Source organism: Mixophyes fleayi, chromosome 3, assembly GCF_038048845.1.
Source record: "Mixophyes fleayi isolate aMixFle1 chromosome 3, aMixFle1.hap1, whole genome shotgun sequence".
Classification (NCBI taxonomy): domain Eukaryota; kingdom Metazoa; phylum Chordata; class Amphibia; order Anura; family Limnodynastidae; genus Mixophyes; species Mixophyes fleayi.
This window is the reverse complement of record NC_134404.1, coordinates 96427544-96452147: the sequence shown is the minus strand read 5'-3', so window position 1 is coordinate 96452147 and position 24604 is coordinate 96427544. Positions and strand designations below refer to the sequence as shown.

At 41.5% G+C, this 24604-nt stretch overlaps 1 protein-coding gene across 1 annotated transcript in view; it reads right to left on the bottom strand.

The window, feature by feature from the left end:
- LOC142142506 (vomeronasal type-2 receptor 1-like) overlaps positions 1-19733 on the bottom strand; it is a 43804-nt gene extending 24071 nt beyond the window's left edge. Inside the window, exon 1 of the mRNA XM_075200391.1 lies at positions 19483-19733. Within this exon, the coding sequence (XP_075056492.1) occupies positions 19483-19733 (251 nt within the window). The remainder of the gene's footprint in view (positions 1-19482) is intronic.
- Between the last annotated feature and the right edge of the window lie 4871 nt (positions 19734-24604).

Here is a 24604-nt window from a genome sequence, read left to right as displayed (position 1 = left end):
TCTGGGGGCCGCGGGTTGGACAACCCTGCTTTACATAGTACACACACCAGTCTCCACAATATGTTAACCCTTTACATACTCACGTCGGTTTCTAGATTATGTTAGGTCTTTACACACACACCAGTCCCCATAGTATGTTACCTGGCACACACACTGTGCTAGTATATTAATAACCACACTTACCTTATCTATTCTGATGAAAGTGCCGTTGCACTGAAACGCGTTAAAGAATTCAAACAGACTGTGTATTGTTTTATACTTGATATCTGGACACTGATCTGTTCAGCATACAGGTTTATAACCTACAACGATCCTGGAAATGTGGCTTCACTTGTCATCTAAAGCCGAGAGCTGGTAAAGACCAGAGAGCCTTCCATACTCTGTCTCACATTCACACTGCACTGCATAGGAGGATCTGTGAGACGCTCTATTCCCAGAAATACTCCACTCAGCTGGCTTTGAGTGTCACTGTGGATGTATAAAGTCGCTTGCAAACAAAGATCGGAGAAATTGTACAAGGCTCTATTTCAAGCTTCTATCACATCAGCCAAGGACTTCCAGAATCTTTTGGTACTCCCTGTCTGGGGTTTTATATTTGTGACCGCCATTTATATTATAACAAATCCAGATGACTATTGAATCTAACACACAGTACCAGTATATGGTTAGCCGTGCTTTGGATGTAAAGTCATTGGGCCTGATTCATTAAGGATCTTAAATGAAGAGGTATCTTATTTCAGTCTCCTGGACAAAACCATGTTACAATGCAAGGGGTGCAAACTAGTTTTCTGTTTTGTACATAAGTTAAATCCTGACTGTTTTTTCATGTAGCACACAAATACTTGATAGCTTATTTGTACACTGAAATTTAAAGTTGATATTTGTGTGCTACATGAAAAAACAGTCAGTATTTAACTTATGTGCAAAACAGAAAACTAGTTTGCACCCCTTGCATTGTAACATGGTTTTGTCCAGGAGACTGAAATAAGATACCTCTTTATTTAAGATCCTTAAAGAATCAGGCCCATTGTCTTATTCATGGTTTTAATTATAAATATTTTTTATTAAATGAGACTTATGAGACATTTGCGGTCTTCATATCATATTTTTTTTTCTAATTAAAGGAATAAAAGGGAAACCAAATAAGCGCTACTCTCTTTTCAACTTACTACCTTAGTTGTTTTGCACACCTTCTCGAGCAGCAACTAATTAGTGTTTCCGTTATCTGATCCAGTATTTTAAGCGCCTAATTACATTCTTCTATATTTGTACAGTTATCACAAAGTCAGCTCACCTAAAGGATTACTTATGACTTACAAAGAAACCACATAGTATATTATATGTGTTGTTCTGTTATAGAAGGAGCAGGTTAATCTGCACAGAGGACATTGTATCTGTCAAAGGGCTCATTTAGAGTTGGACGCATTTCCGCTCTGAACAGATGCAGAAAACACATACGCTAATAAGCGAACTTACGTAAGTATGCTGAGTCAGAGGTATCTAAAGATGTCTGCAGCTCACAAACACTGGTAAGTGCGCCAGATTTATGTCAGGCATACGAGTTTGTTTACTTGCACCTAATAATAGCGCAAAAATGTGATTTGATGCTGTTAGTAGTAAAAATAAATAGTCGCATTATCCTATTTGGACACTAAATAAGAATGTAATCAAGGGCCATAAACACAAGAGAGAATATTGTCTCGACAGTCACATCTACAATATAAAATGTAATTAAATACAAACACCTCCACATCTGTTGTCTACTGCTTTACAAATCCTATGGGAATCTTCTTTCCTGCAGTAGTCCATATGGAACTGTCAATTAAGTAATGTGAATAGTCAGTCACAGTTTAATATAATAGCTGCAACATGAATAATTTAAGTGTTATTAACTGGAGCTGTCAATATGCAATCAGCCAATCAGAAGTGACTAGATAAGTAATGGCCAAAAAGCGGCCCTAGGGCCACATGCAGCCCTCCCAGCCCTCACCTGTGGCCCCTGCTCCTTCTTGCGTAATTGTCCGATTTGTTTGCTATAGCTTGTAACATTTGTTTAAAACACCTGCTGATATGTTATTACAGAGAGGTACCTCTTTTTTATTAAATGTATTGTTGTACTTATTACTGAGATGCAGGGTAATGTGTATAAAGGTTAGGGAGCTGCCTATTAGACCATCAATATGTATCAGTTTGTCTATCACTGGACTAGATAGCAATCCAGTACCTGCAAAAAATACACCATGGAAAAGACATATCTGGAGACGCACGTCAATGAGTCGCATAATTCTAGATAGGGACATTTTTTTGCTGCGCATGCGTAGTACAGATAGGTGTATGTTATAGAAAACACATTGCCATGTGTACATCCAACTCTAAATGAGCCGCAGTATATTTGCTGCAGCTGCTTCCTATTGATATTAGCCCCCAACAGACTGGGGTTCTATTCAATTTTGTGTTATGTGCTGGTCAAACCATGAATCTACTTAGCTATTTGTCACATTTATTTAGTGCCAAATATTTCGAGTTTACTAATGTTTATATAAGTTTGTAGGAGCAAAATTAACATGATAAAAAAAATAAAGGGTTATAAGTTAAATATCCCTCACATGGGGCCACTCAATTTACATATATATTTCAGTATATTGTGGGGGACCAGGATAGATAGAGAGATAGATAGACAGACAGATATATTCTGTGCTATTTCATTTTGGTTAAAATATTCTTTTCTTTTCAATAACAATGCAGATGGGAGATTAAAAAAAAACTTGTGGCCTAAGCACTGTAGAAATCCACATTGGAAGTGCCTTGAAGAAATATTAAACAATTCAAAGGTAGTACAAATAAGCTATTTGATTTGGGACACAATCCCAACTATGTTTTTCTGCATCAAGATTTATAACTGGCTCTGGGGAAAAACTCAGTGTTGATGTTACTGTGCTGGACAACCTTATATTTATTTTTACTAAAATCTCCACTCATTTTCCATCACGTCCCATAGAGATGCGAGAGAAAATGAGCGGAGATTTCTGTACCGTATTGGCCGGTAAGGTGTAAAGGTGGAACCTCGTCGGACATTAAATATAAACCACATGCAAATTGTTCCTTTTGGCAACCTATCAATCCATAAAACAACAACAGCATTGATACTGTTAGATATTTAAATGTCTGATCTATGTAATCATTCTAAACCTACATAACACACAAATGGATCATAAAGCTCAGTTCTATACAGTAAAGAGGGCTATATTCTGTACACCGCTGACATGAGAGGATGAATAATGATATCTTGCACATATGAATGGTGCACAATTATGGATCCCATAATTTTGAAATCTGCTGTCAGGCTGTATAAGGCACCACCTACTTCTTTTTGGATGTTAGATGCAGTAAAGTTGCTCTAGAAATGTATTTTCACTTTGGTATTAATTCAGGTGCAATAAGAGTCTGACTTGCGCACCCTCCCCTATATATGTGTCTGTCCTCAATAATGCTCCAGGTCTGTGATCTCCTCCCAACCCCTCTCACCCACCTCCCCCTCACATCCATTGCTTATTTGAAACTGTTGTGTTAAGTGATGCATGGTTAGTGCAGTACTTGATGTATAGTGTATAATTGTAAAGCGCTACGGAATTTGCTGGCGCTATATAAATAAATGATGATGATGATGATAGGATGTCACATTTTGTACCTTATGTCTTGTATTGTACTAAACAGCATGTCTGTTTATGTGTCATGGTGTATTGTTCTTACAGCTGCGCTGCCACGCAGTATACTTGAATGTAATGTATTGTATGTTTTTTTGTACCTTTATAGAAAATAAAGATACTTTTTCAATCAAAAATAAGATTTGTAAGAATTCAGGTATAAAAATTTTCAGTGCCAAAAATTGGGATTGTCCTGGGAAAATGTGTACATACGGGAGCCCTAGCTGTACTTTGGGGGACAAAATCTTGAACACAGCAGTCATAAATGAGACTGTAATACACTACATTGTCTGTACTACAGACACAAATAGCAATAGTTTGTACAATACAGACATGTTAGGGGGAATATTGTGTACACTACAGACCTGAGGGGGTGACAATATGTATGATGAAGAAATAAAGGACAATACTGTGTACACTGCAGGCTTAGTCACTGAGATGGGGTTGAGAGTCACCCATCTAGCATTATCACTTGTCCTTTTTTCACCCAGACAGTCCAGGTTTGGGAGTTCCTGTCTGGTTCTCTATTCACCTTCAGAGTTCCAGAGAAGCAGGAAACCAGATGCAGTCCCATCAAAAATGAGGTACCACCAGGTAACAGGCAGGGCCGTAACTAGGGCTGTGCGAGAGGGGCGACTGCCCAGGGCGCAATGCTAAAAGGGGGAGCAGTTTATGAATATTTTAGGTTAAGTTGGTTAAAGTTGAGGGCTAGGAGGGCGGCATTTTTACTTCTTGCCTGACTGCCAAAATTTTAATTAATAAATCTGGCAACAGATGCAGGGACACTTGAACATCTTAGAGCAGAGGTGTCCAAGTTCAGTCCTCAAGGGCTACCAACATGTTCAAGTCAGGATTTCTGTCTGTAGAAATAGGTGGGATAATTACTGACCCAGCCAAATAGATTAACTCACCTGTGCATGGGTAAAGAAATCCTGAAAACATGAACTGTTGTTAGCCCTTGAGGACTGAACTTGGACACCTCTGTCTCAGAGCCTCTACATACATCTGCCAGTCTCGCTGTCAAAAATAACTGCAGCCACTAGGTGTCAGTATTATATAATATCCCAGCGGATCCCAAACTGTGCAGAGCGGCTCCCTGGTGTGCCGTGGCGATCATACAGGGGTGCTGAGGCCAGGGATATTGAGAAGGGGCACAGTGTGAAATTGAGAAGGGGCCCAGTGTGAAATTGTGATTACTTCACCAGAAAGTTAAAAGAATTGAAAGAACAAAAAGGTACATTTTTTAAACAAGCATCCAAACCATGCAATGCTTTGCTAGCATATTACAAGGTGGATATATAGAGTTGCGAAGTGTAAAAAGCCTCACACCATCGCAGAAGAACTGATTTTACCGGCTTCAGTGGATATGGTCATAATTATGGTTGGGAATCGGCGGGAAAACTGTTTTCAAAAGTACCTTTATCCAACAATACCATGAGTCGCAGAATCCAACATATGGCTGAAATTCTGAATGACCAGCTGATTGAATAAATGAAAGTGAAGGAATTTACACTACAACTAGATGAGGCAACAGACAGTAACAAGGATGCTCATTTGATTTGTTACACACGCTTTGTAGATGGTGAGAATCTTGTGGAAAACCTTCTCTTTTGTAAAAGTATCACTGCAGGTACAAAGGCACAAGACTTGTTTCAGATCATTGACACTTATGAGTGAAAACAACTTAGACTGGACAAAGTGCTTTGGTGTCTGCACTGATGGTGGTCGCTCTATGTCAGGATGTTATGGAGGATTGCAGGCACTCATAAGAAGCAAAGCTCCTGATGCACTGTGGACCCACTGCATTATCCACAGGGAAGTCCTTGCATCAAAGCAACTGAGTCCTCCACTGAATGCAGTCATGGAAAGCGTGTTCAAAGTGGTGAACTTCATCAAAACTCGGCCACAGAAGGCAAGGTTTTTTAAAAAAATGTGTGAGGATATGGGCTCTGAGCACACATCTTTGTTATATTACTGTAGCTTGCAATGGCTCTCCCCTGGCAATGTACTTTCCCGTGTTTTTGAATTACACCAGGAACTCTACTACTATCTCATAGAAGGAGTACACAAGTGTGCCAATAACTACTTGGATACTGATATTTTGTCTAAATTAGCATATCTGTGTGATCTCTTTGACAAACTGAATGCATTGAATATCTCACTGCAGGGAAACAACGCACAAACTCTTAAACTTTCAGAGAAAGTTTCAGCTTTTAGCAAAAAACTGCTTCTATGGAACAGAAAATTAAATGAAGATGGTTACAATGACTGTTTCCCCCTGTTGCATCAGTTTGTTACATCCAATGATGTTTACTTGACACATTAACTTAAATCAGTGTTTGAGCTGCACCCAACAAAGCGCAGTGACTGATTTGAAAAATATTTTCCACAAAATATGGAGAAATGTATGGATCCAAGACCCATTCAGTACTGAGGCCCCATCTGAATTTACTTCTATAGAAGAAGAAAAACACATTGAGCTCGCCTTTAAAAGTAAAATTTAGCAGCATGGGACCTGGAGAGTTTTAGATATCCATTAAAGCACAGCGAATCCTCGTTCCATTCGTTACAACGTATCTGTGTGAAGCTGGGTTTTCGGCTGTTGCTGTAATAAAAAGCAGGTACCATTCAGAAATCAATGAGGAACAGGAAATAAGGGTAACAGTGTCCTAGCTGATCCCAAGGTGTGAAAAGCTGTATAGTGCACAACAGGCGCACACCTCCCATTAATAAATAATAATACATTTGGTATTTTTGTAACATTCTTTAATAACCAAGCACATTTTTGTACACATTGTTGTTTCATTTTGTTTGATCTTATTCCCGTTTAATGAGTGCTGTAAATTGTTGTTTGAAATAAATATAATTTTTTTTTTTTATAATTTCCCTTGGATTTATGTGCATTATTTTTGCAAACAACTTAATAAGTATTTCTGTCCTGACCTAAATACTTATTACGTTATTTTGACCTAACTACTTAAAAAACAGGACTGCCTGGTAAATATTTTGACTTAGGGTTGCCTTGAAAAAATAAAGGAGACCCTAAGGGTGCCTCAAACTGAGAAGATTTGGGAACAACTGTAATATCCTGTTCTTCCATATGCAGGGGAAACAAGATACCACATAACAGAATGGACCTGATTCATGTTCAGATCTTCACATTTATATCTTATCTTACATGAGTTCTGTGCATGTCCAGAACCGGACCTTGTGATACTGAACACAATAGCATGCAATTCATATCTGAATGCAAATGACACTTACGACTGTCTATGACTTCAGAGGGGGAACAGGGGAGGGCAGGAACAGACTAACATAGGCCATATGTACAGGGCTGCCATCAGAAACTGTGGGGCCCAGTACTAATTAATCTGGCGGGACCCCCTCCCCGGGCCCAGCACTAATTAATCTGGTGGGGCCCCCCTCCCCATGTGTGCCCCCCTCCCCACACATGTGCCCCCCTCCCTCTTTGCCATACATGCACCCCCTAACCCTCATCACAGTACATCCCCCCCACTCCCTCATCACAGTAAATGCCCCCCTCCCCACAATCACAGTAAATGTTCCCCTCTCCCCTCTCAAGCACAATTATTGTCCCCCTTCTCCCTCGCCCTCCACAGTTAAGGTCCCCCTCTTCCCCCCTCCACAGTTCAGGTCCCCCTAGCTCTCCCTCTCCCCCCTCCCTCCACAGTTAAGGTCCCCCAGGCTTTCCTCTTCCCCTCCCTCCACAGTTAAGGTCCCCCAGGCTCTCCCTCCCCTCCTCCATAGTTAAGGTCCCCCAGGCTCTCCCTCTCCCCCCTCAAAAAAAAGAATAGATAATTAACTTACCTTCTCCTCCGCGATGCTGCAGCTCCCAGTCACTGATACACTGGAAGCGCGGCGCACAGTGATGATGTCACCGCGCTCCCAGCCTATCAGAGTCTGGAAGCCGGAGCTGCAGTATCGCGGAGAAGAAGGTAATAAAAAAAAAGGGGCAGTACGGTCGGTGACTGCGGGGCCAGGGAGTCCGGACAGACGGAGAGGTCTGTCTGGGCCCCCTAGTCTGTCTGGGCCCCTCACAGCAGTACTACCCGTACCCCCCTGATGGCGGCGCTGCATATGTATAATGGATGTTCCCACACAAATGCGGCCAGTTCAAGTCCTGTGTTTCTCAAGTACGCTCAGTTTCACCCATTTCATTTGCACCCAGTACAGGTCAGGTGTAAATGCTGACTGATGGTGATGACATAGTCTTTGATTTAAATAGAACACACATGCCTGCCGCTAGCTGGCACAGAACATCTATCTGCAACTAAGATAGACTATTAATAAATATATATATATAAATATATATATATATTATTATTTTTTTAAACAACGTTTTTTATAAATGAAAATACTGTTAAAAGTTTTTCTTTTATTTTATGTTACATATATTTTTTATGTGTTCCGTTGTGACTTTTTATTGTACATGCGCATTTGTATATACTGTAGTCATTTGTATGTGTCTACGTACAGCAAGTACTGTTTAGCCAGAGCATAATTACACCCAAAATCAAATGTATCTTGAGATACTCTTGGATTTGAATACAGTTAGGACTATGCACAAGTTCTGTGCCAACGTTAGTCCACCGCAACTTACGTGCAATCAGGCCCAATGTGTCTATCATTCTGCTCTGTTCCTCTGGTATTGTGAGTTCCTGAAGTCAATCAGCAGTAGAGAAGAAGGAGCATCTCAGACCAAGAACAGGATGGAAGTTTAAATTCAAGTGTGTCACAGATAGGCGAGTATTAGCTCAAGGGCATAGTACCTTAGCCATCAGATACCAAGGTTTGCATTGTCTACAGAACAATTATTCATGTACTCTACATTCACTGGGGTCCCAAAAATCGACATTATATTCACTGGAATCGTCAGAAAGGGCTCTGCATTTACTTGGGTCACCAGAAATGACTTGAAATTAACTAGGGTCACTGGAATTGACTCTGCATTATAGAGGAGTCACTAAAATGGGCTCTGCAATTAATAGGCTCACCAGAATGGGGCCCGTATTTTTAAAAGGGTCAGCAGAATGGGCTCTGCCTTTAGGAAGGTCACAAGAATGATTCTACATTGATGGAGGTCACCAGATTGGGCACCATATTGTAAAAGGGTCACCAGAAAGGGGACTGGTTTCTAAATGTATCATCAAACTAGGCTCTGCATTGTGGTCATGAGCATGGGATATCTGTAGTGCAGAGGGCACTGAGCAGTCGTTGTAGTGGCCACTATACAAAGTTTGTCATACCGCCACTTCTCCACACTGTTCTGTTCTCCACACTGTTCTGTTCTCCACACTGTTCTGTTCTCCACACTGTTCTGTTCTCCACACTGTTCTGTTCTCCACACTGTTCTGTTCTCCACACTGTTCAGTTTATCTCACCTCTTAATCAATTGTCGCAATCAAATTTGTCTCAATGCAGAAGCCACAGTGGCTGAGCTATTTACATAGATCTGCCTTCAGGCATCCAATAAAAATTCTGCCTCTTGTATTCTTTAGTCAGAAATAGAGACACTGTAAAATGAAAGTTAATTCACTGATGTTCTGGCAAAATGATGATGAACACCATTCTCAGCATCTATCTCAGCATATACTGGATGTTATTCTCAGTCTGTGTGTCCCATGTGTGTGACATGCGCGAGGTGGTGGACACAAAGCCATAATTTTAGATGCTCTTTAATACTATTTAGTAAAATATAAAGCCATATTAAGTGCTATCACTTAATATGTCTTTGTATTTATTAAATAGTGTTAAAGGCATCTAAATTTATGGCTAAAATAAATTTAAACCAATGAAAATCTGGAATGGACCTTGCATTATAGAGGAGTCACTAAAATGGGCTCTGCAATCATTAGGCTCACCAGAATAGGTCCCGTATTATAAAGGAGTCAGCAGAATGGGCTCTGCCTTTAGGCTTGTGGGTTAAGCAGCCCATGGCCTTCACTTATATTTAACATACTGCCACTTCTGAATTTCCACTTTGACCATTGGTTTTAAATATATAATTTTGCCACTGCTAAGGTGTATTAATGTAATCCTTTTTTTCTTCAGTGCTAAAATCTGCAAACACCGTTCATAACGTTTCAAACATTTCCTTATCAGGAACCATTTAAGCACTATTAGATTTATCAAACCTTCTAAAAAGGAAAAGTAGAGGTGTTGCCCATAGCAACCAATCAGATTCTAGGGATCATTTATCTAGTACATTCTAAAAATTGATGGCTAAATTCTGATTGGTTGCTGTTGGCAACACCTTCACTTTACCTTTTTAAAAGGTTTGATAAATCTACCCGTAAGGGCCTGGTTTAGAATAGGCAGCAAACTCCTTCTGGTCCTCAGGGAGCTGAACGCTTTACTATGAGAGACACAGGGTTAGAGAAATATAGTATAACTGACATATATATCAGTGTAGGACCTGCACAATATGATGTACCCTGGATGCTGGCACATATGACTTTCACGTGTGCACACACTTGCTGTACATAACTTGCATGCCCCCATTTCCCCTCTCCAGACATAGGAGGACACAAGCGCAAGTAACATGTAACTCTAAATTCCAATTTATTTTACTCTGCGTTCAGAAAAACAGTGCCGATTTTTGTAGCCTGCAATTTCACTAATGTCCAATTTAAAATCAGGCCTGAAAAGTGCATTGTGCCTCAAGTGAATTTCAAAATGTGAGTTTTACAAGCTGTGCCAGTAACAGTTATGACAAGATGTGGCTTACATGAAAGCTACACACTTAGATTACAGCACAGCAGTTAGGCACAACAGATGTGGAGGGCTTATTATAAACAAGGATGAGGAAAGTGCCTCATCCCCACCTTTTTAATTGAAGGTTACACTTCCTAATTATAGGGCTGCATTTAGTAGGAATACAGCTGTCAAAGTTCTAACTCTGTTAGTCAATTACATTTTGACATATAGTCCTTGTAACTCTGGACCTTTTAAGTTCAACCATTACGGCTTGTTTATTAAAATTGCATTTATGTGCCAAATTTGCACTATAGCAACCAGTCAGGCACTTGTTTTTATTAAAGGCCATTAATAAATCACAAAACCCTCAGCACATATGCTCTTTTTGACGTACAGTGCCTACTTTCCTGCAGGTGTGTCTAATTTTGCAAGGAAGAGCATGGTTTGTAGACAAACATTGTGTAATCTTTGGGGGTGATAAAAGTTAGCACCAGCTCATAGGAGGATATAGGAGGATGTGAGATAAGTGAGGATTAGGTGAAGGAGTGTGAGTGTACCTAGTTTTACAGTGAAGTGCTGAAACACAACTTTATTCTGTGGGACAAGATTACGCACATGAAATACAGGGGTCTTCCCTGATGTGTAGGACGGTGTACAGCCTTTTTCAACAGCACAAAAGGATGGGAATCTCTGCAACCTATGAGGTCCCGAACATTTGGTCTCATCCCTACACTTATAATGGGCTCATCCTTACACTTATAATGGGGCTCATCACTACACGTATAATGGGCTCATCACTACACGTATAATGGGTCTCATCCCTACACTTATAATGGGCTCATCACTACATGTATAATGGGTCTCATCCCTACACTTATAATGGGTCTCATCCCTACACTTATAATGGGCTCATCACTACACGTATAATGGGCTCATCACTACCCATATAATGGGTCTCATCCATACACGTATAATGGGTCTCATCCCTACACTTATAATGGGCTCATCACTACATCTATAATGGGTCTCATCATTATACTTATAATGGGGCTCATCACTACCCATATAATGGGTCTCATCCCTACACTTATAATGGGCTCATCACTACACGTATAATGGGTCTCATCCCTACACTTATAATGGGCTCATCACTACACGTATAATGGGTCTCATCCCTACACTTATAATGGGTTCATCACTACATGTATAATGGGTCTCATCATTATACTTATAATGGGGCTCATCACTACCCATATAATGGGTCTCATCCCTATACTTATAATGGGCTCATCACTACACGTATAATGGGTCTCATCCCTACACTTATAATGGGCTCATCACTACACGTATAATGGGTCTCATCCCTACACTTATAATGGGTTCATCACTACATGTATAATGGGTCTCATCCCTATACTTATAATGGGCTCATCACTACATGTATAATGGGTCTCATCCCTACACTTATAATGGGCTCATCACTACCCATATAATGGGTCTCATCTCTACACTTATAATGAGTCTCATCCTTATACTTATAATGGGCTCATCACTACACGTATAATGGGGCTCATACCTACACTTATAATGGGCTCATCACTACATGTATAATGGGGCTCATCCCTACACTTATAATGGGTTAATCACTACACGTATAATGGGGCTCATACCTACACTTATAATGGGGCTCATCCCTACACTTATAATGGTCTCATCCTTACACTTATAATGGGTCTCATCCCTATACTTATAATGGGCTCATCACTACATGTATAATGGGGCTCATCCCTACACTTATAATGGGTTCATCACTACACGTATAATGGAGCTCATCCCTACACTTATAATGGGGCTCATCACTACACGTATAATGGGGCTTATCCCTACACTTATAATGGGTCTCATCCCTACACTTATAAGGGTCTCGACCTACACTTATAATGGGCTCATCACTACACGTATATTGGGGCTCATCACTACACTTATAATGGGACGCAGTTGGCATCTTACATTTGCATTCAGTGGGAAGGCTTATTTTTACCGTGACCAATGTAATAAAATATTGAACCGCACAAAAGTGACACATGTAATAAAGGCAGTTACGATGTTCCCTCATGTACATGATTAGTTTAAGGCATAAATGAAGCCAGAAGCGGAACTAGCGAGCTGTGGGCCCCGGTGCAGGGAAACTGGGAGGAGGGAACCAGGACCCACAGGTCGCTAGTTCCCCATGCAGTGGGCCCCATTATCTCCATGGGCCCCAGGGCACCGCACCTGCTGTACCAATGGTAGTTCCGCCACTGAATGAAGCTAAACCAAGCTGTAGTTTAAAATAAATATTGTAGAGTTGAAATAAGGGTGCTGATCCTATTGTGGTAGTAGGCAGGACTTTGATGTCTCGGTTTTACTGTTTTCATTCTCCATAGCATCCTCCAACCTGCAAAACTAGGGGCATAATGCTTTTAAGGGGTGTTTCCAAATACCATTAAGCAGGAGTGCGCTAATTGGACAGGTCGGTGCATTTACACATAAAGAAGCGTCTACAGACTTTATGGTGCATAAATGACAATTAGGGGGAGATTAGTTGCTGGTGATGTGCCGTGCGGACAACACCGCGATGTCAGGCTGCGCAAATTGCCGGCTATTACGGTAGGAATCTCCGCTCATTTTTCTGTGCACATCTATGGATTACGAGGAAATATGAGTAGAGATTCCTACTATAACATTGGCGCGGCATGTCTCCATGGACACACTGCGCTGAATTGAATCTCCACCATTTATAAATCCCAACGACATCACAAGTTTCTGAAAACAAACTCTGATGTTAGAAGTGGCATACGTGGCATACGTTACAACATATTTGTTGTCGTTTCTAAGTCTGTAGACCTCATTTAAAAACAAATAGACAATCATCTTTATTGTTACGTACAGCACATTATAAACAGACATCTTTGTGACGGTAATGAGTCAACAATATATGAGATTGTAAAAATGATATCAATATTACAATATATAATCTTTATAGTCTGACCTCTGTGCTTACATCTTCCAGTGTATAATGTTCTGCTTATAATACTAAGCAGTACTTACTTAATTTCATAAGGTGCACAGGAATCTGCACACCTTAGAGGTGTTTGGCAGATAGCAATCACATCCTTGACAGCACTGATATTTGTACTACAACTTGGTTTTTGGAAAGATTATATAGAAAATAACAGATCTTTGTGTATATTATTGTAAAAGAAAACTAATTAAAAGCCTAGAGAAAAACATTGTACTGTCTGCTCTCTTTAACAGAGTATTACAAGGTTATTTATTAATGCATTTCATTCTGTATCCCACAATGGGTCGTTAAGGAGAGCAAAGCATTAAAAAGGTGTAACTTTGCACCGCGGCAAGACCATGTTGCATTGGAGGGGGAGGTGGATTTAAAATGTGGGGACAGATGTAAATTTGGGGTTGGTCATGTCCTAGATCAACTTTATATCATACTTGCCAACTCTCCTGGAATGTCTCCCAGCACCCCCTTCCACTTTGGCTCTCACACCCCCTTTCCCAGCACCCCTTTCGGCTCTCTCCCCCCCTCTCCCAGCACCCCCTGGCTCTCACCCCCTCTCCCAGCACCCCCTTCCCCTTTGGCTCTCTCACCCCCTCTCCCAGCTGGGAGACTCCCGAAAATCTGGTCGGTCTCACGGACTACCGGGAGTGCAGGCAAGTCTCCCGCATTCCGGAACTGCCTAGCCTAAATGACGCGATTCGCAGTGAATCGTCTCACTTTGGCCCCGCCCCTGCGACAAAACAGCATTTTTGCGTGTGGGGCGGGGCCAAAATGACTCGTTTGACCGCTCCCCACCCCCTCCCGCCCTCTAGTCACGCCTCTCTCCCAGACTACACTTGCCGAAAGTAGGCAAGTATGCTTTATATTTCAGTGTAATAATAAAGCTATCAAGTATTTAAGTATTTCTGTGCTACAGACAGTATTTAACTTTAACTTGTGTGCAAAATAATAAACTAATTTGCAGCCCTTGCTTTGTACCATGGTTTGTCCCATTTTTTTTCCCTTACTTTCCTTAATGACTCAGGCCCAGAAAGGGTTTCTTAAGAACTCAGTTGTATTTTACTCAGTGTTAATGTTTCTGAACGCTGCAGACATCAAAAGTGACACAAAACAGAAGCAAATTCTTGTCAAAAAAGTGTGTGTACAGATCCATGAATTCCCTGGGAGTCCCAGGGCCGGACTGGCCATCTGGCACTTCTGGCAAATGCCAGAAGGACCGATGGCTGGATGGGCCGGTCCGACTCCTCCCGTCTTCTTGGTGGCTGGTTCCTCCCCAGGAACCAGCCACACCTGCTGTGCGCTCCTCAGCTCCCTCCCCCGTTATGCTGTGCACTGGTGCACTGTTACACTGGTGAGTTTCCTGCGATTTTCGCGGGGGTGCCGCGATTTTCGGGGGGGGGGGGTCAACGGGGGTGCCGCAATTTTCGGGGGGGGGGTGTCGCGTGGGTGCACTCATTCTCTGCCGGGGGGGTCAAGAGTGTGGAAGAGCCATGGGGTGCTGGGAAAGGGGGTGAGATAGCCAGGGGGTGCTGTGAGAGGGGGTGAGAGCCAGGGGGTGCTGGGAGAAGGGGTGAGAGCCAGGGGGTGCTGGGAGAGGGGGTGAGAGAGCCGAATGGGGTGCTGGGAAAGGGGGTGAGAGAGCCAAAGGGGGTGCTGGGAGAGGGGGTGAGAGAGCCAAAGGGGAAGGGGGCGCTGGGAGAGGGGGTGAGAGAGCCAAAGGGGAAGGGGGCGCTGGGAGAGGGGGTGAGAGAGCCAGGAGGAAGGGGAAGGGGGTGCTGGGAGAGGGGGTGAGAGCCAGGGGGTGCTGGGAGAGGGGGTGAGAGAGCCGAATGGGGTGCTGGGAAAGGGGGTGAGAGAGCCAAAGGGGGTGCTGGGAGAGGGGGTGAGAGAGCCAAAGGGGAAGGGGGCGCTGGGAGAGGGGGTGAGAGAGCCAAAGGGGAAGGGGGCGCTGGGAGAGGGGGTGAGAGAGCCAGGAGGAAGGGGAAGGGGGCGCTGGGAGAGGGGGTGAGAGAGCCAGGGTGGTAGGGGGTGCAGGAAAAGGAGTGAGAGAGCCGGGGGGGTAGAGGGTGCAGAAAGACGTGTAAAAGAGCCAGGGGAGTAGGTGGTACAGGAAGATGTGTGAGAGCCAGTGGAGAAGGTGGTACAGGGGGTTAAGTGAGAAGGACAAAGGAGGAGATGGTGCAGGGGCATAGGTAAAAGAAAGTGTAAAGGTAGAGACATCTTAAGAATTCGAATGTCAGGGATGCAGCTATCATAAAACACAAGTAGTAATGAAGAATGGAAATGCACAGAGGGGACAAGTGTTAAAAAAAATAAAAAATCAAGCCTTCATACTCCATTCACTTATATTTTCTATACAACGACTCCTAAATTTCTGCTTCGACCACTGCCCTCTACTCCTGCTCCCGACTGCCTGTGTGAGCTGACAGCTGCTGATCCCTCCTCGCCCAGCGCACCCAGTAGGAGAACAGAACACAGGATGCCATAATCAGGTAAGTTCATATATTTTCTTGTGTGCAATATGTTTTTAACCATCCTTTCTTGAACTGGGGACACTACAGCGTATCCAATAATGTTTAACACTATGTATTGCTCATTATTGCATAATGTTATTTGCATATTTATCTGTACAGAGATTTTTAATTAAGAGAAAAAAACATTGCTTGTCATAAATTTTATCTGTAATTGTGTCAATATATCTAATTTTGTTTGCATTGTAAATGATGTATTAAGCTGCTCTTGGGACTCACACTCAGTATCTGATATGCTGTACCAATTTTTATTTGTGAATGAGTTTTTGTCTGAGCTTTACTAATGATTTGGGGGCACTACTATGGCATAATGTTATTTGGGGTCACTATTGTGGCATAATATGATTTGGAGGCACTGTTGTGACATAATATGATTTTTGGGCACTACTGTATGGTATATGTTTTGGGGGCACTACTATGCCATAATATGATTTGTGGGCACTTCTGCATGACCAAATATGAATTGAGGGTAATACTATGTGGCATAATATGAACTTGGGGCACTACGGTGTGGCATCATATGAACTTCTGCCAAAGGCAAGTCTTTCATTGTTGAATATGATGGGAGCCCAAAGAAGTTGCTGTAACGGGGCCCAAAATTCCTCTTGTCAGCCCTGCCTGTGAGTCAAGGGGGTAGACGTCTCCAGGTAAATAATCTAAATGTTTCCTATCTAATCAAACTGATGGATCACATCCAATTATTTCTCACCCACCTCCTCTATCCCCCTTAATTTATATACTGTGTTATTTAAAATGAATAGAAAAGACGCATATCCAATTACTGTAGTAAAACAAAAATATTTTTCTCTGACATTTTGCTGTAGATGGAAATACTTTTAATGCGGCCGTGTGGGTTCAACTGATCATTCAATAGTTATGTTTTTTTTAGATATATGTTAGTTTTATTTCATGTGGAATGATTCATGAAAATTCTGCCATTACTATTTAATTGAGGGAAAAGGGTACCTGTTACCTATATGTGTGTAAGTACTCTGTTCGTTGTTGCTATTTTGTGGGAGATTTGAAAAAAGCAAAACATTGTTTCCTACAGTGGCGTCTGTATAATTGGTGGTATTGCTGTAGTATGGGGTGGCATGGTGGTGGCAATGTTGTAGTGTGTTTGGGGCTTAGTATTGCTAATAAGTAGGAGAGGGTAATGCTATAATGTGGGGGGTGACGCTGGACGCTGTAATGTGGGGGGTGATGCCGGTTGCTGTAATGTGGGGGGTCATGCTGGACGCTGTAATGTGGGGGGTGATGCTGGACGCTGTAATGTGGGGGGTGATGCTGGATGCTGTAATCTGGGGTTGATGCCGGTTGCTGTAATGTGGGGGGTGATGCCGGTTGCTGTAATGTGGGGGTGATTGATGTAGTATGATTGTGTATGGGGGGTTATTTATTGCTGTAATTTGGGTACTAATAATGTATTGTCATGGTATTTATTGATGTAATTTGGGTGCTAATAATGTAATGTTGAGGGTCATTAGGAGAAATAAATACCCCCCCTCCCACCCCACACACACTAATACTATACATCATGTTGTACTGCGCCAGCATCATTGTGCAACAATATAGTGCATGGAGCCCACAACACGTGGGCCTGTGTGCTTTAAATGCCAGGGCTGATTTTTAGTCCCAGTCTGGCGCTGCCTGGGACTATAAGCGTGGAGGTTCTTGTATTGTTGTGTCTGAAACCTTGCAGTGACTGCCATAAGACAAAGCTTTTTCTCACACTGTTTGCAATGCAGTGTCCTTGTGTTAGCAGACAAAACATTTAAACCACCTGCATTACTGTGAATGCTGATTACAACAAACTGTTCAATCACATAAAACACGTTATAAACCACATATGTTAACAAAATCCATTTAAATGAAATAACAATGTTGCTAGATGTAATTAAACTTTGCGACTAGTGTCCTGTTATATGCATACTTGCCAACTCTCCCGGGAGAATCTCGAAATTCGTGTAGGTCTCTTGGGCTCCCAGGAGAGCAGGCAAATATCCCACATATGGCATCTTGCTCCTCAAAATGATGCGATTCGCGTGAATCACGTCATTTTGGCCCCGACCCCCGCGACAAAATGCCGTTTTGTCTCGAGGGTCGGGGCCAAAATAACGCAAATTGTCACGCCCCACCCCTCCCGCCCTCCAACCACGCCCCCCTGCCTGGGATCTCCCGGAATTAACTAACCAAAGGTTGGTAAATATGGCTATATGACCTACTGCTATAAAAAAATATAGTGAAAATAGTTTGCATTAATGCAGTACATTATAAGAAAATCTTTTGATAAATACGATTATCAACTAATTTTAAGAATTGGTCCATACTGCATCAGGGATATTTTTATACGATTTTTTTTAAGAACACAGCAGAAAAAAAGTATAATAATCTACTAATAGGAGAAATCAAATTGCCAGTATTAGCACTTCATTCACCACTAATATTCCATTGAAGAAGAGTTTATGTAAGCTGTATACCTTGGAAACGTATGAGTAAAAACTGGACTTTATTAAAATCCATGTCCTTTCTATATATTATTGCAAAAGTTATCAGTTAACCCTTTCCTTTCTACAAAGGACAGGCCGTTGCCTATTTAAAAGCAACAACCAGAATATAAGTGCCAATATTCTTTCAGCCAAAATAATAAACAACACTTTAGATTTCGTCAAGGAAACATCTACACTGTGGCACTTTGCTGGTGAAGGGTCCGTATTGTTCCTGCATTCTCACAACTTGTCGTCACGCAAGTTACAGCCTTGGTCAAGGGACAGCTTCTAATAATATTTTTACTAACAAAGGCTAAAGAATAACTCTAGACAAAGTATAAAATTTAGTTTTGGGTTGAGTTTGATGAGATAAAAGAAAAATACAAAATAAGCTTAAAAAAAAAGCTGTTCTAGTTTCTCGTGGAGTTCTTAAAGTATGCTGGCTCCCATATGATTACACCTAAATAATCCAGTTAAAAACATTGCTTTTGACACTAGTACATTTCATAGGCTTGTTTTATTATTTTTATATTTTTATTAGCATTTTTCATAGCTACCAATATTTATAGATGGTTAGAGATTCAGGAGTTTAAACAGGTGCAGCTCAGAAAATCAGACACAGGAAACTGCATGAATGTACTGCATCCCTGACCATGGCATTGCCTCTGAACATAGTCATATTACAATTCTGCAGCATTCAAATATATGCCTGTCTTCAAGAAATGTTACCTTATACATTATATGGAATAAAAACAGTATCCAGTGTACAATACAAGGAGAGATGTGATACTGTGTACTGTGCACCATGTAAGTATATAAAAACAGTGACGTTGTCAGGGACAAACTGTAGAAGCCCAAGACTGACCCTTGAAATTAAAGACATTTGGCAACTATATACTATTGTATATTGTGCCAGGACAGAAGACCACCCTGTACCTTCAACCTAAACAATCAGACACCTAGATACTAGAATCCAGACTCACCCTTCACATTTTGGTGACTTGGGCTCCTCCATATCGGTGTCATTATTCAGTATGGTCCTGAAGTGAAAGGGAAACATTCCTCCGATGATCAGTTCATGATTGGTGGACTCTACAAACCCATGTAGGTCAAACTTCCCTATCAATCTGCACTCTTGACCCTGGACATAAAGCTGGTCCTGTAGACATATGAATAACGCAACAAGTAGATAGAACATCTTGTTGTCCGCTAGAAAAAATATATTGCGGATCATGGTGACGACAGGCACTAATAAGATCAATGTGAGAGAGATTGGTATGAGGGCCTCTCAGTTATTGACCTATAATGGTATATAGTGATCCAGGGGAGATGGTCTGAAGCTCTGTCATGTAGAACATGGTACATTTGTTAGTTAGACAATGAAAGCTCTGCTGTCAGCCACTAGTGAATCTGATGCCTGCCGTGTGATTATATTAAATAGACCTACAGGAATTCCTATGGGATCCCACTGCGTTCTGGAGATGTTTGAAACACAAGCCATGAATGGAAGACGAAAACCATATGTGTCCTATAACAATACATATAAGATATTGGGTAATATAATTTGTCTTTCCTATTTAAGATGAAACATATTATGTGAACAGTTTTGCTTACAATGGTTTTTCAGTGTGAAAATATAGATGAAACTGGATTTGGTTCATTGTTATTATATATTACAGGACTAATACAATATATTTACAATTTGGCCAGACTTTTAACTCACCTACATGTAACTATGGGAGCCGGAGAAATGTTATGTACATTTTTAACAAACAGAATTTAAATATTTACAAGTTAGTAGAAAGGGATGATTACACAGGGACACATGTGTTGAAACATCAATTGATAAATACATGTATGATGTCCTTTTCTGTTCTTAATCACTTATTTACAATATCCAATACAATGACAAGTAGGGGCAGATATTGTATGGTTGGATGAACTGGCTTTTACAATATTCCCATATTAAGCAACGCACAAAATATTTCAATCGACTCTTTTGAGGTTTTTATTTCACACATTTGCTTTTTGTTTTTTTAGTTGGCTCCACAGAGAGATCAGCAAAAATGTTTTTTTTCTTATATAAATTTCAGTGTTTAGCATCCAGATAATCAGTTTGTCAAGGTCACTTCGAATGTCAGAGTTTGGAACAAAGTAGTGTTTCAAAATGTAATTTTTAAACAAAGTCGTGTTTTATGGGGCTCATTGCTAGTAGGAGGCAAGATGCATTTCTAAGCATAAAATACACATTTTTCAAGGGGGCATGAAAATATGTCTGTCTGACTACAGATCAAACTATCTGCTTATCCCTCTGTGGCAACTTTTTACGTCTGTAGAGGTGGAACCGGGGAGGTGAGGGATGTTTTAATACTTGTGTCCTACTTAGAGACAGCCGCAGATTCGCCAAACTGTTAGTGGTGCTGTACCCCGGAGCATCTGCATGGACCCTTGCAGTTAAATAAAAGTGTTCAAAACAAATTTTAAAGATGGTGTGCCCCCACCCCTCTAATAAATGCAAATGTTCCCAGCACCTGTGCTCATAGCCTAATCTATTAGCGGGGGGAACAAACGTGGCTCCTAACACTAGGCTACGACAGGCTGTGATGGTGACACTATAACAGGGAAACCCGCAGCGTGGGGTCCTCCTGTCACAATGTCACACAGCCTATCACAATGTCACACAGCCTAGCCAGGGAAGTCAGGTCCACAAAACTGTGTGTGTGTGTGCGTGTGTGTGTGGTGAGGGGCTGGGGGATAGTTTAAGAATAGATTTAATCATTTTTCCCTGGTGAACTACTACTACCAGCAAGCCTTGGCAGTTGTAAACTGCTTTGGTATGCCGCCACTTGTAAAGCTAAAAGTGCCAGAATATCCTTTGCTGCAAGAGCATGCCGGAAGTTGTAGAACTATAAGTTCCAGCATGCCCTGGCATCTAGGGCCTGATGGGACTTGACGTGCACCAGCAAACAAATACGGTGTAATAAACACAGTGACATGGTTAAGAAATCCTTTATTAAAAGAAAAAAGACTCCCCACATTCTCTTTTTTACCCATTTATGTTTCGACTCCATCCAGTTGTATTCTCTTATTTCTTCCAGCTTGTAATCATATTGGAATAAAAAACAAAAAACCATAGATGCCGATGACTAGCTCCTTGCAGAGCAGCGATACAAATGATAGATCAGACACCCTGATGGCTATTAATCAGTACAGAGCAGCTTGTGGGTCTGGTCAGAGTGTGGGGCATTATCTCACTGAATTACAATGCCACATTGGGGTGTTGGGAGGAGATCTTATGCTTTCAGAATGGGTCTGTTTTTCTAGGGGTAGAGCTGACATATTTTTGCTTGCCCCATTGCCCTAGGGAATTCAGCGGCATGTTGAAGGCTTTATGACATTATGGGGCATACTCAATTCTTGGCGTTATAGCCAAAAATCTTGCGGCGCGTGCACTAATACCGTTATCTAAAGAATTGAATATGCCCCTATGACAGAGGCTCTCAGTGCTATGGGTTTCCCTGCTAGTGTCGCCAGCCCAGCATGTCATAGCCTAGCGCTGATAGTGGCTTTTGTAGGGGGCCCCATACTGGTCACCACCCTGCAACTGCTGCTACCATAGTACTGGTCGTGGGAACAAATTTTTGGGGGGTGGTACGCCAGCTAAAATGCCAATTATCATTATCAAATCGATGATGGTGATGGTGTCTCCTCCACACTTAAGATACCTGCAGGTCTGCACAGTACCAAATCACGTACATATGAGTATGATACTCTGTATGATTCGCTGAATGCGTATTTAGCCATACTGACCTTACAGCATGGTGACCATCATATGACAAGGGTTTGTTGTTTTCAGTAACCTTTGGAATCTCATCTGGATACCCAGAGGCCGCCAATCTGAACCCGAGGAATTAGGTGTAGAGATAACCTGGTTAAAGAGGGACATTGGGTGGTTTCTTTATTTAGAACACTACAAAAACCGACACTGCGGGTTTCTCTGCTATAGTGCCCCCAGCCCTGGGTGGCATGGCCTAGTGCTGGTATCGTGAACCCACTGCTTTTCATCCCACCCATTTTGCCAATCATCATTATCAGCATGTATCTTGCACCAAGGGTAAGCAGTTACAACATATGTGCCTCCTAATAGGTGCATCTGTGTCCGCGTCCTACATAGCACATAAGGTGCGTGGCATGCCATTACTGTACGTGGGCTCTACTATTCCTTCTCTGTAAGAATAGAGAGGCGCAATGGTCTGATACGTCGAAGTCTGTATGCAAACTTAGACTTACCCCATTTTACCAAGTGCAGTACGGAAAATCACAATTGCAATTTTCAAAGTTGAGCTTACGTCCAACTCTGCACAAGGCCCTCAGTGAGAAGTGACACTAAAGCAATGTTTTATACAAGTTAGACAATGAAAGGTAATTGATAACTGACTACTACGGTATTAGTGTAGATTTGCACCTTAGAGCATACTTTCCCACTCTTCTGGAATGTCCAGGAGACTCCTGAATTACGGATAGGTCTCCCGGACTTCCGTGAGAGCAGACAAGCCTCCCGCATTCTGCCCGTTGGAACACAAAATGACGGGATTTGCGGTGAATGGCGTCATAATTTCCCCACCCCGTGCAACAAAGTTATTTTGTCGCTGGGGGCGGGCCAAAATTACCTGATTTGCCGCGTCCGCCACCTCTTCCGTCCTCCCACTGCGCCCCCACTCTAGGATCTCCCGTAGGCCAACTATTCTAAGTTGGCAAGTATGCCTCAGAGCAAGGTTAGTAAGTAACCTTCAATAACTTCAATGTAACACTGCTTAGTCATTCTCTCCCATTAGTATATCAGATGTCTAAAACCATCTTTCCCTGCTAGATGTACATTAATGATGCAAGTATAGGGGAATGAGCAGTATAGTTTCCGCAAATATTACAAATACATCCAGATTTTAGATTATTCCTGGACTGTGGAGAATAAATAGCCTAAAGTATGTAACATATACCTATTATAGTGGTGTTTGGGACAGGTGAAAAAACAGCAGATTTCTGGATTCATTCCCAAACTGATTACTATTTATTGGTATACAAAGTAAAGAGGTTTTGAATAAATTTCAGGGTGGACAGTTTCCTTATTTTAATTAATATAATTCTGATGACCATATCTAATAAATATATGGGTATTTCAAGACCATGTTCTTCGTGTGACATTTTATTATGTTATGCTCTTTTATGCTGTGAGATGTACTTGTTTCTACTTGTTTCTTTCCCTTCCAGCAACAGAAACACCTGCACCCTTCAGCGATGCTAATGTCTCGTTTGTCAGGGGACAGAGATAATAGCAGATAAATTATATGTTCCTGCGATTAACACAGTACATACTGAACATGATGCAGTAACTCTTGCATGTATTGTAAATGGTTTCCATAGAAACACTGTAATCCATTCATACTGATAAACAGCAAACATTCAAAACCATGATTGTGTCTCTTATAACATCCAGGTAAAGAGGAAGTTAATCCACAATCACTGATTGGTGGGAAATTCTATGACCAAAACTAGTTTAGTTTTGTGGATGAAAATACCAGGTTCAATTAATGTCAAGTTACAAATTATCTTCTCCAATAAATTATCACATATTATCCACTGACTTACAGTAAATCCCTAACAGTCTTACTAATGTTACCGGTAATCTGATATATAGCCTTTCTCAGTCTTTCCAATCATTCTGTAATTACAGTTTGTGCCATCTTCCTTAGCTTTTGTTTCTCAATGAAAGTTGAACACTGAATTCAAGCATTAAGGGCTAGGGGCTAGGACCGATACAAATGAGATCTCCACTCTCTATGGTACGTTCAGTTCAAGGTACAATCACTAACGTCTGAATGGCTGTGAAAATAGAGATCATTTGGAAAGTGGGATTTCCATACACACTTGATTTCCTCAATGCTTGATGAACCATAAACGTAGCATTCATGGTTCATGGGTAAGTACATGGGGGAAGGGCATCGACAAAACATCTGCCAGTTTAAATAGGGCAAATGTCAGTAGAAGAAAGGGACCTTTGTAGCAATCATCGTTTTGGGGCAACGCTGGTCCGAAGGTAAGTAGAAC